Source organism: Cololabis saira, chromosome 9 (genome assembly GCF_033807715.1).
Source record: "Cololabis saira isolate AMF1-May2022 chromosome 9, fColSai1.1, whole genome shotgun sequence".
Taxonomy (NCBI): Eukaryota; Metazoa; Chordata; class Actinopteri; order Beloniformes; family Belonidae; genus Cololabis; species Cololabis saira.
In genome coordinates, this window is record NC_084595.1 from 5,060,155 (window position 1) to 5,073,599 (window position 13,445).

At 43.9% G+C, this 13,445-nt stretch overlaps 1 protein-coding gene across 1 annotated transcript in view; it reads left to right on the top strand.

The window, feature by feature from the left end:
• Positions 1 to 1,130: 1,130 nt before the first annotated feature.
• gnb1l (guanine nucleotide binding protein (G protein), beta polypeptide 1-like) overlaps positions 1,131 to 13,445 on the top strand; it is a 65,843-nt gene continuing 53,528 nt past the window's right edge. The window contains exons 1-3 of the mRNA XM_061729797.1: positions 1,131 to 1,273; positions 8,521 to 8,646; positions 9,347 to 9,509. Coding sequence (XP_061585781.1) covers positions 1,161 to 1,273; positions 8,521 to 8,646; positions 9,347 to 9,509 — 402 coding nt within the window. The 5' untranslated portion in view covers positions 1,131 to 1,160. The remainder of the gene's footprint in view (positions 1,274 to 8,520; positions 8,647 to 9,346; positions 9,510 to 13,445) is intronic.

Here is a 13,445-nt window from a genome sequence, read left to right on the forward strand (position 1 = left end):
TTTTTTTTATCATCATTTTTATCGTTATCGGGATAAATGCCAGAAATGATCGTGATACATTTTTTAGTCCACACCGCCCATCCCTACTCGTTACTACCACCTCTGACGACGACTAATAACTAAATACATGTTTGCCTTAATACCAGTTCTCCTAACCTGCCTGTGACTCTAAACAGCAATTTACCAGAATGGGTTTGGGTTTAATGGAGTTAATCAAACGGCATCAGTTATGATGTCGATTGTTGAGGCATCGTTTCCTCGGTGCATACCTGTGGTCACTTCTGGTTTCCTCATCCGCCCGAGCTACAACGACATAAAAGCCCGAGCTGTTGTCTCTGCCTCTGGGACAACGGCTGTGGAAGAGTGACGAGCCCCAATCTCTGTCTGTTTACTGTAATTAAGCTGTCCCGGGCTGTGATTTATGACGTATTGAGTAAGAGAGGTGTTATCACACAGGGCTAAAAGGAAGGAGCCTGAGTGAGAGGGAGCCACAGGCGCTGTAGACACTAACAGTTGAGGAAATGCAGTGAGAGCATAAATACAGACGTCTGTTTCTGTGGAACACGGAGGCTTGACGGCCAAAAGGGAGCTCTCTCTCGCTCTGAGTGTTCACACAAAAACAACATGAGATCATCCTCACATATTTATCTGAGAGTCCAATTAACCTGCTTCAAGTAAAACACCACCTTTCTGAAGTACGTGCTTCCTCACGGACAGGTTTTGGTCGTCAGCTCAAACTCCTTCAGGTTTAACTACATCATTATCATTATCTAAATCAGGGGTGTCAAATGTGCGGCCCGTGGGCCTCATGCGGCCCGAGAGAAGTTTCCAACGCAAAAAAACGAAATTTCAAGAAAAGATCCCGAAGAAATATATTTTACATAATTAGAGTGTGAACAAAGTGCATATTTCCTTTAAAATATTGGATTAGATAACAATAGTAAAAAAAAAAAGAATTAGAAAAAAAATGTTTTGTTATTTTGAGCGTGCGGCCCACAAGAAAAAAATTGGTCAAATCCGGCCCGCCAAGCAAAATGAGTTTGACACCCCTGATCTAAATTATCACCAGCTTATAAATAACCAGGTCATTTTCTCTTGCTGTGTAGGTGACGGTGCTGCTCTGCAGCCTCCTGGCACCCACGCGTCCCTGGCACGAGTGAATGATGTCCCGTCCTTCTCCATCGCCCGTTTTCACCCTGAGGGGGGCGGGCGGCCCCGTTAACACCCTCCACTTTAGCTGCAGTGGAGGGGACACTCCCCTCCTGTACTCTGGGTAAGTTGTGTTTTCCTCAGTGACACTCTTACTGATCATTTTCTTCAATAGGCATCATAAATGTATAAACATTATAGTTTAGTTGTGTCTGTGACAAAAACATTACAATCGCGCGCACCAGAGGTTTCAGTGCATTCGAATATTTATTTATTAATAGAGCAAATTATAGCATTTTTGAAAGTTGAAAGTTTGCCGTTGAAACCTTAAGATGAATTAAAGCTGCAAGCAGCAATGAACGGGCCCTCGCACTCACGGCCACCGCCCCCCATAAGCATATCAGAAATGACAGCACCCACGACTTCCTATGTCAAACCATTGAAAAGTTATAGCAGAAAAAAGGGACAACCAATCAGAAGAAGGGGCGGGGCTAATTCAGGCCAATGAAGGTCAAGGACTCCATACAGAATCTGATGACACCACCCACGACTCTCTATGTCAAACCATTCCAAAGTTATAGCAGAAAATCGGGACAACCAATCAGAAGAAGGGGCGGGGCTAATTAAGGCCAACGAAGCTTAAGGACTCATTACATAGTCCCATGACACCACCCACGACTTCCTATGTCAAACCATTCCAAAGTTATAGCAGAAAATCGGGACAACCAATCAGAAGAAGGGGCGGGGCTAATTAAGGCTAACAAAGCTTGAGGACTCATTACAGAGTCCCATGACACCACCCAAGACTCTCTATGTTAAACCATTCCAAAGTTATGGCAGAGAAAAGTATTCTAGGGGGCGCTGTTGAGTCGTTAGGCCACGCCCATTAATGCAAACTGTGAAATATCAAATTTATCACCAGGCCTGGCTTGCATGCAAAATTTGGTGACTTTTGGAGAACTATCAAATATGGACCAATCAGATGAAGGGGGGGCGCGCCTTTTGGCGTCTAGCGTCGCCACGGTAACACTTTTGAAAGAGAAAAGTAATGCGCGTAGTCGCAGGATGGAGACGAACATTTTGATGTATAACACACTTGGGGACACGTTACGGTTCGGGCTGAATTAACTGCCGAAGGAATGGCATAAATTTCGCTAAAATGACACGATTAATTCAAAATGGCCGACATCCTGTTCGGTTTCGGGCATGACCCCAAGAGACTTTTGTTTAAGTTGCGCCATGATACAGGTGTGTACCGATTTCCGTGCATGTACGTCTAACAGTATTGTGGGGCTTGAGGCACAAAGTTTTCAAGGGGGCGCTGTTGAGCCATTTTGCCACGCCCATTAATGCAAACCATTAAATACCAAATTTTTCGCCAGGCCTGGCTTGGGTGCAAAATTTGGTGCCTTTTGGGGAACTATCAAATATGGACCAATCACATGAAGGGGGGGTGCGCTTGTTGGCGTCTAGCGTCGCCACGGTAACACTTTGGAAAGAGAAAAGTAATGCGTGTAGTCGCAGGATGGAGACGCACATTTTGATGTATAACACATCTGGGTTCACGATACGGTTCGGGCTGAATTAATTCTCGAAGGAATGGCATATATTGCTCCAAAATTACGCGATTAATGCAGAATGTTCAAAATGGCCGACTTCCTGTTCGGTTTCGGCCATGGCGCCAAGAGACTTTTCTTTTAGTTGCGACATGATACAGGTGTGTACCGATTTCCGTTCATGTACGTCAAAGCGTATTATGGGGCTTGAGGCGCAAAGTTTTTTCTGTCTGAACCAATCAGATGAAGGGTGGGCACGCTTTTTGGCGTCTAGCGTCGCCACGGTAACGCTTTCGAAAGAGAAAAGTAATGCGTGTGGTCGCAGGAGGGAGACGCACATTTTGATGTATAACACACTTGGGGGAACGTCACGGTTCGGGCTGAATTAACTGCCGAAGGAAGGCATAAATTTCGCCAAAATGACACGATTAATTCAAAATGGCCGACTTCCTGTTCGGTTTCTCGACATGACTCCCAGAGACTTTTCTTTAAGTTGTCCCATGATACAGGTGTGTACCGATTTTCGTGCATGTACGTCAAACCGTATCGTGGGGCTTGAGGCACAAAGTTTTCAAGGGGGCGCTGTTGAGCCATTTTGCCACGCCCATTAATGCAAACCATTAAATATCAAATTTTTCGCCAGGCCTGACTTGCATGCAAAATTTGGTGACTTTTTGGGCACGTTTAGGGGGGCAAAAAGGCCTTCCTTTTGTCAGGAAAATAATAATAATAATAATTAAAGCTGCAAGCAGCGATGAACGGGCCCTCGCACTCACGGCCACCGCCCCCCATAAGCATATCAGAAAAGACACCACCCACGACTTCCTATGTCAAACCATTCAAAAGTTATAGCAGAAAAAAGGGAGAACCAATCAGAAGAAGGGGCGGGGCTAATTCAGGCCAATGAAGGTCAAGGACTCCATACAGAATCTGATGACACCACCCACGACTCTCTATGTCAGACCATTCAAAAGTTATAGTAGAAAATCGGGACAACCAATCAGAAGAAGGGGCGGGGCTAATTCAGGCCAATGAAGCTCAAGGACTCAATACCGATTCAGGTGACATCACCCATGACTCTCTATGTCAAAACATTCAAAATTTATAGCAGGAAATATAACCAATCAGAAGAAGAGGCGGAGCTAATTTTCACCAATTATGGTCAAGGACTCAATATCGAGTCCCATGACACCACCCACAACTCTCTATGTCAAACCATTCAAAAGTTATGGCAGAAAATAGTATTCTAGGGGGCGCTGTTGAGCCGTTAGGCCACGCCCATTAATGCAAACCATGAAATATCAAATGTATCGCCAGGCCTGGCTTGCATGCAAAATTTGGTGACTATCAAATATGGACCAATCAGATGAAGGGGGGCGCGCCTTTTGGCGTCTAGCGTCGCCACGGTAACACTTTTGAAAGAGAAAAGTAATGCGCGTAGTCGCAGGATGGAGACGCACATTTTGATGTACAACACACCTGGGTGCACATTACAGTTCAGGCCGTATTAATTGCCGAAGGAATGGCATAAATTGCGCCAAAATTACACAATTTATTCAAAATGGCCGACATCCTGTTCGGTTTTGGCCATGGCTCCAAGAGACTTTTCTTTAAGTTGTCCCATGATACAGGTGTGTAGCGATTTTCGTGCATGTACGTCAAACCGTATTGTGGGGCTTGAGGCACAAAGTTTTCCGGGGGGCGCTGTTGAGCCATTTTGCCACGCCCATTAATGCAAACCATGAAATATCAAATTTATCGCCAGGCCTGCCTTGCATGCAAAATTTGGTGACTTTTGGGGAACTATCAAATATGGACCAATCAGATGAAGGGGGGCGTGCCTTATGGCGTCTAGTGTCGCCACGATAACACTTTTGAAAGAGAAAAGTAATGTGCATAGTCTCAGGAAGGAGACGCACATTTTGATGTATAACACATGTGGGTTCACGATACGGTTCGGGCCGTATTAATTCTCGAAGTAATGGCATATATTGCTCCAAAATTACGCGATTAATTCAGAATGTTCAAAATGGCCGACTTCCTGTACGGTTTCGGCCATTACGCCAAGAGACTTTTCTTTAAGTTGCGACATGATACAGGTGTGTACCGATTTTCGTTCATGTACATCAAACCGTATTATGGGGCTTGAGGCGCAAAGTTTTTCGGTCTGAACCAATCAGATGAAGGGTGGGCGCGCTTTTTGGCGTCTAGCGTCGCCACGGTAACGCTTTTGAAAGAGAAAAGTAATGCGTGGTGTCGCAGGATGGAGACGCACATTTTGATGTATAACACACCTTGGTGCACGTTACGGTTCGGGCCGTATTAACTGCCGAAGGAATGGCATAAATTGCGCCAAAATTACACAAATAATTAAAAATGGCCGACTTCCTGTTCGGTTTCGGGCATGACGCCAAGAGACTTTTCTTTAAGTTGTGCCATGATACAGGTGTGTACCGATTTTCGTGCATGTACGTCAAACCGTATCGTGGGGCTTGAGGCACAAAGTTTTCAAGGGGGCGCTGTTGAGCCATTTTGCCACGCCCCTGAATGCAAACCATTAAATATCAAATTTTTCGCCAGGCCTGGCTTGCGTGCAAAATTTGGTGACTTTTTGGGCACGTTTAGGGGGGCAAAAAGGCCTTCCTTTCGTCAGAAAAATAATAATAACGCAAAGAATTCCTACAGATACAATAGGGCCTTCGCACTGAAGGTGCTCGGGCCCTAATAAAAATTCCTACAGATACAATAGGGCCTTCGCACTGAAGGTGCTCGGGCCCTAATTAAAGCTGCAAGCAGCGATGAGCGGGCCATCACGAGTGCAATTTTCACCAATAAAGGTCAAGTACTCAAAACTAAGTCCGATGACACGACCCATGACGTGAAGATGTGATTGTGATACTTCTGATATTGCAATTTAATATGCAATATAGTGTTTTGAAAGTAAAGCTTCACTTCATTGTTATTCATTAAATAAGGCTTTTAAAAATGACTGAAATGTTGCTAGAGCAGCACTGCTTCCATGTGTAATCCTATAATCCTATAGTTTTCGAGTCGCCAATTACATCATGCAATCCTACAGTTTTGTTGGCAGGCGTTGGTCCTCGAGAAGCAGCAGAGAAGTGTGTTAAACTACAGCTCTGCATCCTGGCCTGGACCCTGCGATGTCAGGGAGAGGGTCTAATGAAACAGGCCAAATTACTAGAGACAAGAGCAGCACCAACCCGGGTGGGATGAATGCCGTCTCTTCTAGTCAGACCGGGCTTTCCCCAGAACGTTTCCCAATTGTCAATAAAGGCCACGTCGTTTTCTGAACACCGCCGATACAACCAGCGACGGAGCGAGAGCATGCGACTAAACATGTCATCGCTGGTCAGATTGGGGAGCGGACCAGAGAAACCTACGGAGTCCGACATGGTTTTGGCGTAGTTACACACCGAGACAATATTCATTTTGGTCACTTCCGACTGGCGAAGACGGGAGTCATTAGCTCCGACATGGATGACAACTTTACCGGCTACCCTCAGCTGCTACAGGCCGGTCTGCCGCTAGCTTAGCCTGGTTAGCTGAGGAGGCTATCGGACTATGGTCAAATTGGCAGAACCGGACCTCTAACTGACTGAGCCTCGCCTCCAGCCCTGCAAATAAACTACATTTTAAGCACTTACCGTCTTCACTAAAGGAGGCAGAGGAATAGCTAAACATTTCACACACTGAGCAGCAAAGAGGTGAAACGGTGGGAGACGGAGAGGCCATGCTAAGATGCTAACAGAGGCTAACGGACAGAAAATGTATCGGTGATTGGTGACGGTGAAAGTTACGGAAGAGAAAATGAGCGAGTGTTGAAATAAAGACAGTAATGTACCAGATATAGTGCTATTTTACCAGAAAACAATCTAAGTTTTAGACAAAAAAGTCGGGAGAGATCTGAGCCTGCACACCGTGCAGCAGCAACAGGCTGCAACACCAGGAAGTGACGCGATGCGTGACGCAGTACGTTACCCAATCAGCAAGCACGCAACAACCTGTGTTGGATGTGTCTGGATTTGGTGTGCATTTATGCAATTGTTGCTTTTGCAGATGTTGAAATGCGATCATTTTGTTGTATTTTGGAGCAGGACAATACTCCAAAATAATTGGTTTTGAACTGCATACATAATTGTGACCTTCACAGTTGGCTAATTGCATCACTTACAATTGTGATTTTGATTTACAAACCACTTAATCTTTCAGCCCTAATACAATAAGTCTCAGAGTAATCACTGTGCAATAACAATAATAGCAGTAATTATAATAACTATCACATGCTCTAACAATGCACCTTCCAGCAACAATCATGTCTGCCTCATTCTGCTGCACCTTTCACTTTAAAAAAATAAAAATAATTAAAGCTGCAAGCAGCGATGAACGGGCCCTCGCACTCATGGCCACCGTCCCCCTTAAAGGTATTCTCCCTGATGTGGAAGAGCTAGCAAGAATTTTGAAAGAGGCACCTCTAAGCCCCGCCCATTCGGTCCGAATGACACGGATTGGTCCAGGTCCAGGAAGGGAAAGAACCAATCAGATGCCTTCATTTTAAACCACGCCCCCCCCCCTGTCCCATGCGCGCACTCGCTTCCAGCCCCCCGTGTCCACTTCCCACGGGTCCTCCTGGGCTCACAGTGTCCCAGTGTAACCCCCCTCCCTCCCCTCAGCCACGGACCCCCAGTAGTTATTTCCAGAGCGGGTCGGTCCCATTGTGTGTGTGAGAGCGGGGAGCAGAGCCGTTAGCCGTCCGGGCTGCTGCTGCAGGACTCTGCCCAGCAGCAGCAGCCCGCAGGGACACGTGAACAGCCCCGGCAGCCGTGAAGACCCGCAGCAGCTCCGGCTCGGAAGCTGTATGGGGTCCGTGGGGATGTAGGCGTCTCCATCACGGCGAGAGCGGAGAGCGCTGGTGCGGCTGGCGGAGCGCTGCGGTGCCGTGCAGGCTCTGTTGCCACAGCTACGCCGTAGCCTACGCCGTAGGGTACGCCGTAGGGTACGCCGTAGCTGTGGCTCTAGAGCCTGCACGGCGCTCTGCCAGCCGCACCGGCACCTGCCAGGATGGAGACGCCGGTGGGCAGGATGCACGTTTGGGTGGGCACAGCCCCTCCTGCCCCCCCCTAAAACCGGCCTCGCTTACAGGTGAATGAGACATGGGGTAGTTTTGCTGTAAATGTGCTGTCCAAAATGTTTAATAATGCGCGTTCGTGTTTGTGGGGGCGTGGCTTTGGACGGAGCGCTCGTGGGTGGGGACGGGGGGGGCGGGGCTTAGAGGAGGCGCCACTTTCAAATCTTGCTAGCTCTCAGAAGTTGCATAGAATAACTTAAAGCATATCAGAAATGACACCACCCACGACTTTCTATGTCAAACCATTCAAAAGTTATAGCAGAAAATAGGAACTATGAAATATCAACCAATCAGAAGAAGGGGCGGGGCTAATTTTCACCAATTATGGTCAAGGACTCAATACCGAGTCCCATGACACCACCCACGACTCTTTATGTCAAACCATTCAAAAGTTATGACGGAGAAAAGTTTTCTAGGGGGCGCTGTTGAGCCATTAGGCCACGCCCATTAATGCAAACCATGAAATATCAAATTTATCACCAGGCCTGGCTTGCGTACAAAATTTGGTGACTTTTGCGGCACGTTTAGGGGGCAAAAAGGCCCTCATTTCGTCGGAAAAAAAAAAAAAAAAATTCCTACAGATACAATAGGGCCCTCACACTGTCAGTGCTCGGGCCCTAATGAGTGAATGTGAATGACCTCGGTAAAGCAACGTCTCTGGTTTTGCAGGTCTGGAAAGGGTGCGATTCACATCTGGAACCTGCACAGCCGGAGGGCTGAGACGATCGTCGAGGGACATTCTGGGACTTCAGTCCTCTGGGTCAGCGGGCTGGAGCGGACGGACGCCCTGATCAGGTTCATCCTCACAAACTCTCACTGGATTCACACACACGCTTATGCTGGGCCAGTTTCTGGCTGTTTATAAGCCAAAGTGGTTTTCAAAATAAATCTCCAAATCAGAAAAAGTTTGAACGAAAGTGAAAATGCAACTTGTTTGGAGAAATACTTTTTTTTTTTTCATTTCCCCGTTTGCTTTTTTAATATAAATATATTTTTGCATTTAATCCGAGCAACATGTTAAGAAAACAACAAAACACTAATGAGCTGAGACACTTAAAATGCTTAATACAGGGTGAATGTATGCTTAAAAGGAGCACTGCAAAAACTCAAAATCTTACCAGGAATATTTGTCTTATTTCTAGTTAAAATGTCTAATTTTTAGTCAAAAAAATCTCATTAGACTTAAAACAAGAGTCATTACCAGAAAAATAACTTTTCAAGCAAGCAAGCAAGCAAGCAAGCAAGCAAGCAAGGAGAGAATTAGGTCATTTTGACCCGAAAACAGCACAAGGGTTAAAAACATTAATAACTAGGTATGTCCCGATACCTTTTTGGCCGATACTGATGTTTTGAAAATGCCGTGATCGGGACATCACTAAAGAATATTGTAATCTGCTTTTTCTGAGTCGCCTGAGCTTTTTCTGATTTGAAGTTGCATTTACTTGTACAGTTGAAGACTCAACCTTTTCCCCTTTACGTTGTGTTTCTGGAGCAGTCAGGGCCGGGACATGCAGGTGTGTGTGTGGGATCTGAGCCAGGGACGCCAGGAGCTCGTGGAGTCTCTGTGGACGGGCAGCGTCGGCTTCTGCCAGTGCTCGCTGCTGGAGACGAGCTCCACAACCCGCCTGCTGGCCTTCGCTGGCCCGCAGACCGGAGAGGTAAGAGCACGGGTCTCAAACACTGGAATATTCGTCTTATTAGGGCCCGAGCACTTACGAAGGCCCTATTGTATCTGTAGGTATTTTTATTTTTCTTCTGATGAAATAAGGGCCTTTTTTCCCCCTAAACGTGCCCCAAAAGTCACCAAATTTTGCACACAAGCCAGTCCTGGTGAAAAATTTGATATTTAATGGTTTGCATTAATGGCCGTGGCCTAATGGCTCAACAGCGCCCCCTAGAATACTTTGTGCCTCAAGCCCCACAATACGGTTTGACGTACATGCACGAAAATCGGTACACACCTGTATCATGGCACAACTTAAAGAAAAGTCTCTTGGCGCCATGGCCGAAACCCAACAGGAAGTCGGCCATTTTGAACATTCTGAATTAATTGTCGTCATTTTGGCGAAATTTATGCCATTCCTTCGGCAGTTAATTCAGCCCGAACCGTAACGTGCACCCAGGTGTGTTATACATCAAAATGTGCATCTCCATCTTGCGACTACACGCATTACTTTTCCCTTTCAAAAGTGTTACCGTGGCGACGCTAGACGCCAAAAAGCGCGCCCCCCCTTCATCTGATTGGTCCATATTTGATAGTTCCCCAAAAGTCACCAAATTTTGCACGCAAGCCAGGCCTGGCGATAAATTTGACATTTCATGGTTTGCATTAATGTGCGTGGCAAAATGGCTCAACAGCGCCCCCTAGAATACTTTTATCTGCCATAACTTTTGAACGGGTTGTGATAAAGACATGTGGGTGGTGTCGTCGGTATTGAGTCCTTGACCTTCATTGGCCTGAATTAGCCCCACCCTTTCTTCTGAATGGTGAATATCTGATAGTTCCTACTTTCTGCCATAACTTTTGAATAGTTTGGTACAGAGAGTGTGGGTGTTTCATCCTCTAAATGTCCAGGCCTGAAGAATCTACATTCAGTCATACAAGCTTCCACTGCAGCCTGAACGTGCACAAGGGTGGAGAACCGTTCATCGCTGCTTGCAGCTTTAATTTCTAGTTAAAATGTCTCATTTTTAGTCAAAAAATCTCATTTCACTTAGGCAAGGCAAGTTTATTTATATAGCACAATTCAACGCAAGGTAATTCAAAGTGCTTTACATCAATATTAAAAGCGGAAAGACATAATTAGACAGTAAATAACAAATAAAATGAAATAAAATTATGAGAAAAGAAGGTAAAATAATAAAAAGCACAAGTTGCTGAAAACTAAGGGCAGTAGAGTCCAACAGGTACATCTCATTCGCGGTTTTCAGAAAGTATTTAATTTAAAAGTACGCTTAAATAACAAATAAATGAAATAAGCTTCATAGGAAATAACAGATCGAGCATGGATTCTGGTCCAAGACCATTCAGGTCTTTGTAAACCAGCAGGAAGATTTTAAACTCTGGAAGCCAGTGGAGCGATTTCATGACCGGTGTGATATGGTATGATATGTGATATGTGTGATATGTTCCTTGTGTTTGTAAGGACTCTGGCGGCTTAAACACTTAAAACAAGACTCATCACTGGAAAAAACAACAATTTTCACCTGTTTCAAGTAGGGGTGGGTATTGCCAAGGACCTCACGATACAACACACATCACGATACCTGAGTGACGATACGATACGATACGATATTGCGATATCCAAATTTTACGATATATTGCGATATATAAAGTTTGCTGAAAACTGTAAAAAGCTTTATGGATCTTAAAATCCGAGTTGCACGTTCATCAGATTATAGTGACAATTCATGGGACAAACTGAGTCAAAACAATGTTTTATTATAACTATACAAGCTAAAGTTACAACATATTTGTATATGTTTTTCATATTATTTACATCATATGAAATTAACATTACATTTAGTATGAGGTTGCTTTAATTATGTGGCAAATGATAATAAACACAAGAAAGATGGTACTAAAACCAAGGACAGGCACAGTGATCAGTCAGTATAGATATAAATCCATAAATAAATAAACCTCTGTCCATTATTTTTCATTTTTTAAGGACAGGCAATTGTGTTATATAAAAAATAAATTATAAAATGAAATAAAACGTGAAATAAAACCTGAGCTCAGTGCAGGGCCCTCCCGGGGTTGGTAGAGAGTGGCAATGCCCAGGACTGTCACTTAGGAGCACTGGGTGATATAATGGGAAAAAAATCGTGGATAAAAAATATTTAAAAAAAAATCGATATTTTGAAATTCGAAATTTTGAATATCGATATTGAATCAGCTGGAAAAGTATCGCGATATATTGCCATATCGATATTTTTGCCCACCCCTAGTTTCAAGTAGATTTTCACTTAAAATAAGTAGAAAAATCTGCCAGTGGAACAAGATTTTTTTGCTTGTAATGAGAAGATAAATCTTGTTCCACTGGCAGATTTTTCTACTTATTTCAAGTGAAAATTAACTTGAAACAGGTGAAAATTGTCAAATAACAAGTTATTTTTCTGGTAATGACTCTTGTTTTAAGTGTAATGAGATTTTTTGACTAAAAATTAGACATTTAACCTGAAATAAGACAAATATTCCTGGTAAGATTTTGAGTTTTTGCAGTGAAGTCTCTGGGTCAGTTCTGCACACCGTTCTCTCCACCGTGGGCCGTGTAGAAACAAATATAAGGGGGATAACTTTTCAAGGTAAACATTTTCTCAAAAAGGAATTTTTCTAAACCTTTAAGCAGAACTGATTTTGGGAAGAAATTGTATAATTGGCTCATCATTTAAGCTTTCCAGGCTTTAAACTGTTATATAAATGGGATAGGATGTTTGTTTTAATCATAGTAAATCCCTTCCAGGTTAGCGTGCGTGCGTGCGTGCGTGCGTGCGTGCGTGCGTGCGTGCGTGCGTGCGTGCGTGCGTGCGTGCGTGCGTGCGTGCGTGCGTGCGTGCGTGCGTGTGTGTGTGTTTTGGCAGGTTGAAGTTGGGCAAAGGTTAAACAGTCGGGTCTAAAACAATACAAATGTGACCAGACTTGCTTTTGTTCCACTGACATTAAACATTCATATTTGTGGCTTTTAATGGTGTTTGTTTGTTGTATCATAGTGGAAAAATTAGTGTTTTTGTTTGTTTTTTTCCATCAAAATTGAGACATCTCTCTGTTTCAATGAACAATCTTTGCTTTATAAATATCATAAATCCAGTCAGTTATTGTCCAGGAACTTGGCTCGAGTCAGAGTGATATATGAACATGTAGTTTTCAGACAGGAACTGCCAAGTGCTAATTAAAACGGCATCATTAATAAGCCGGCTTTGATGTCAGGAGTGAGTGTGCACACGTGAAGGAAAGAGCGTCATGCCAACCTCATTCTGGCCATGATTGGCTTTGCCATTGGACGGATGCTTTTTATCAAAAACATGAATTGCTCTTAGAGAGCCAACAAAAGCCAGTTAAATTGTGCTTTTCAAAAGAGTAACTAATGAACAGATTCTTGCTTCAAGCTGTGTTTCCTGATGAAATAATCAAGGTGGCAGTTTTTTACATTTTTTATATTAGGCTGGTCAGGGTTCAAACTGTTCAACTGTGTCATTATTTGCTTTTCTGAGCCAGAGGCATCGACATTTTGTTTCCCAGTGCACCGTGTGTTACATGTGTCCTGAAAATGACAAATTAAAACTCGTATCGTATCGAATACGTTTTGAAAAAAACAGTCATAGAATTGAAAAATGTAATTTTCAAGGCCTGGCAAAGTTTTGGAAACATAAGTTCACCCCAAAAGTTTTGGAAAAGTCATGGAATTTATTTTTCTCACTTAATGATAACGTTTAGTAATAACTCACGCGTTTTCACTCCTTGCGCATCATGCAGATCGGTTATTATTACAGTTATTACAGTTATATTAGATTACTATACTAAACTTAAACTTTATTTATTTATATAGCACCAACTCATTCAGTGTAAATGCAACTCATGGTGCTTTACATAC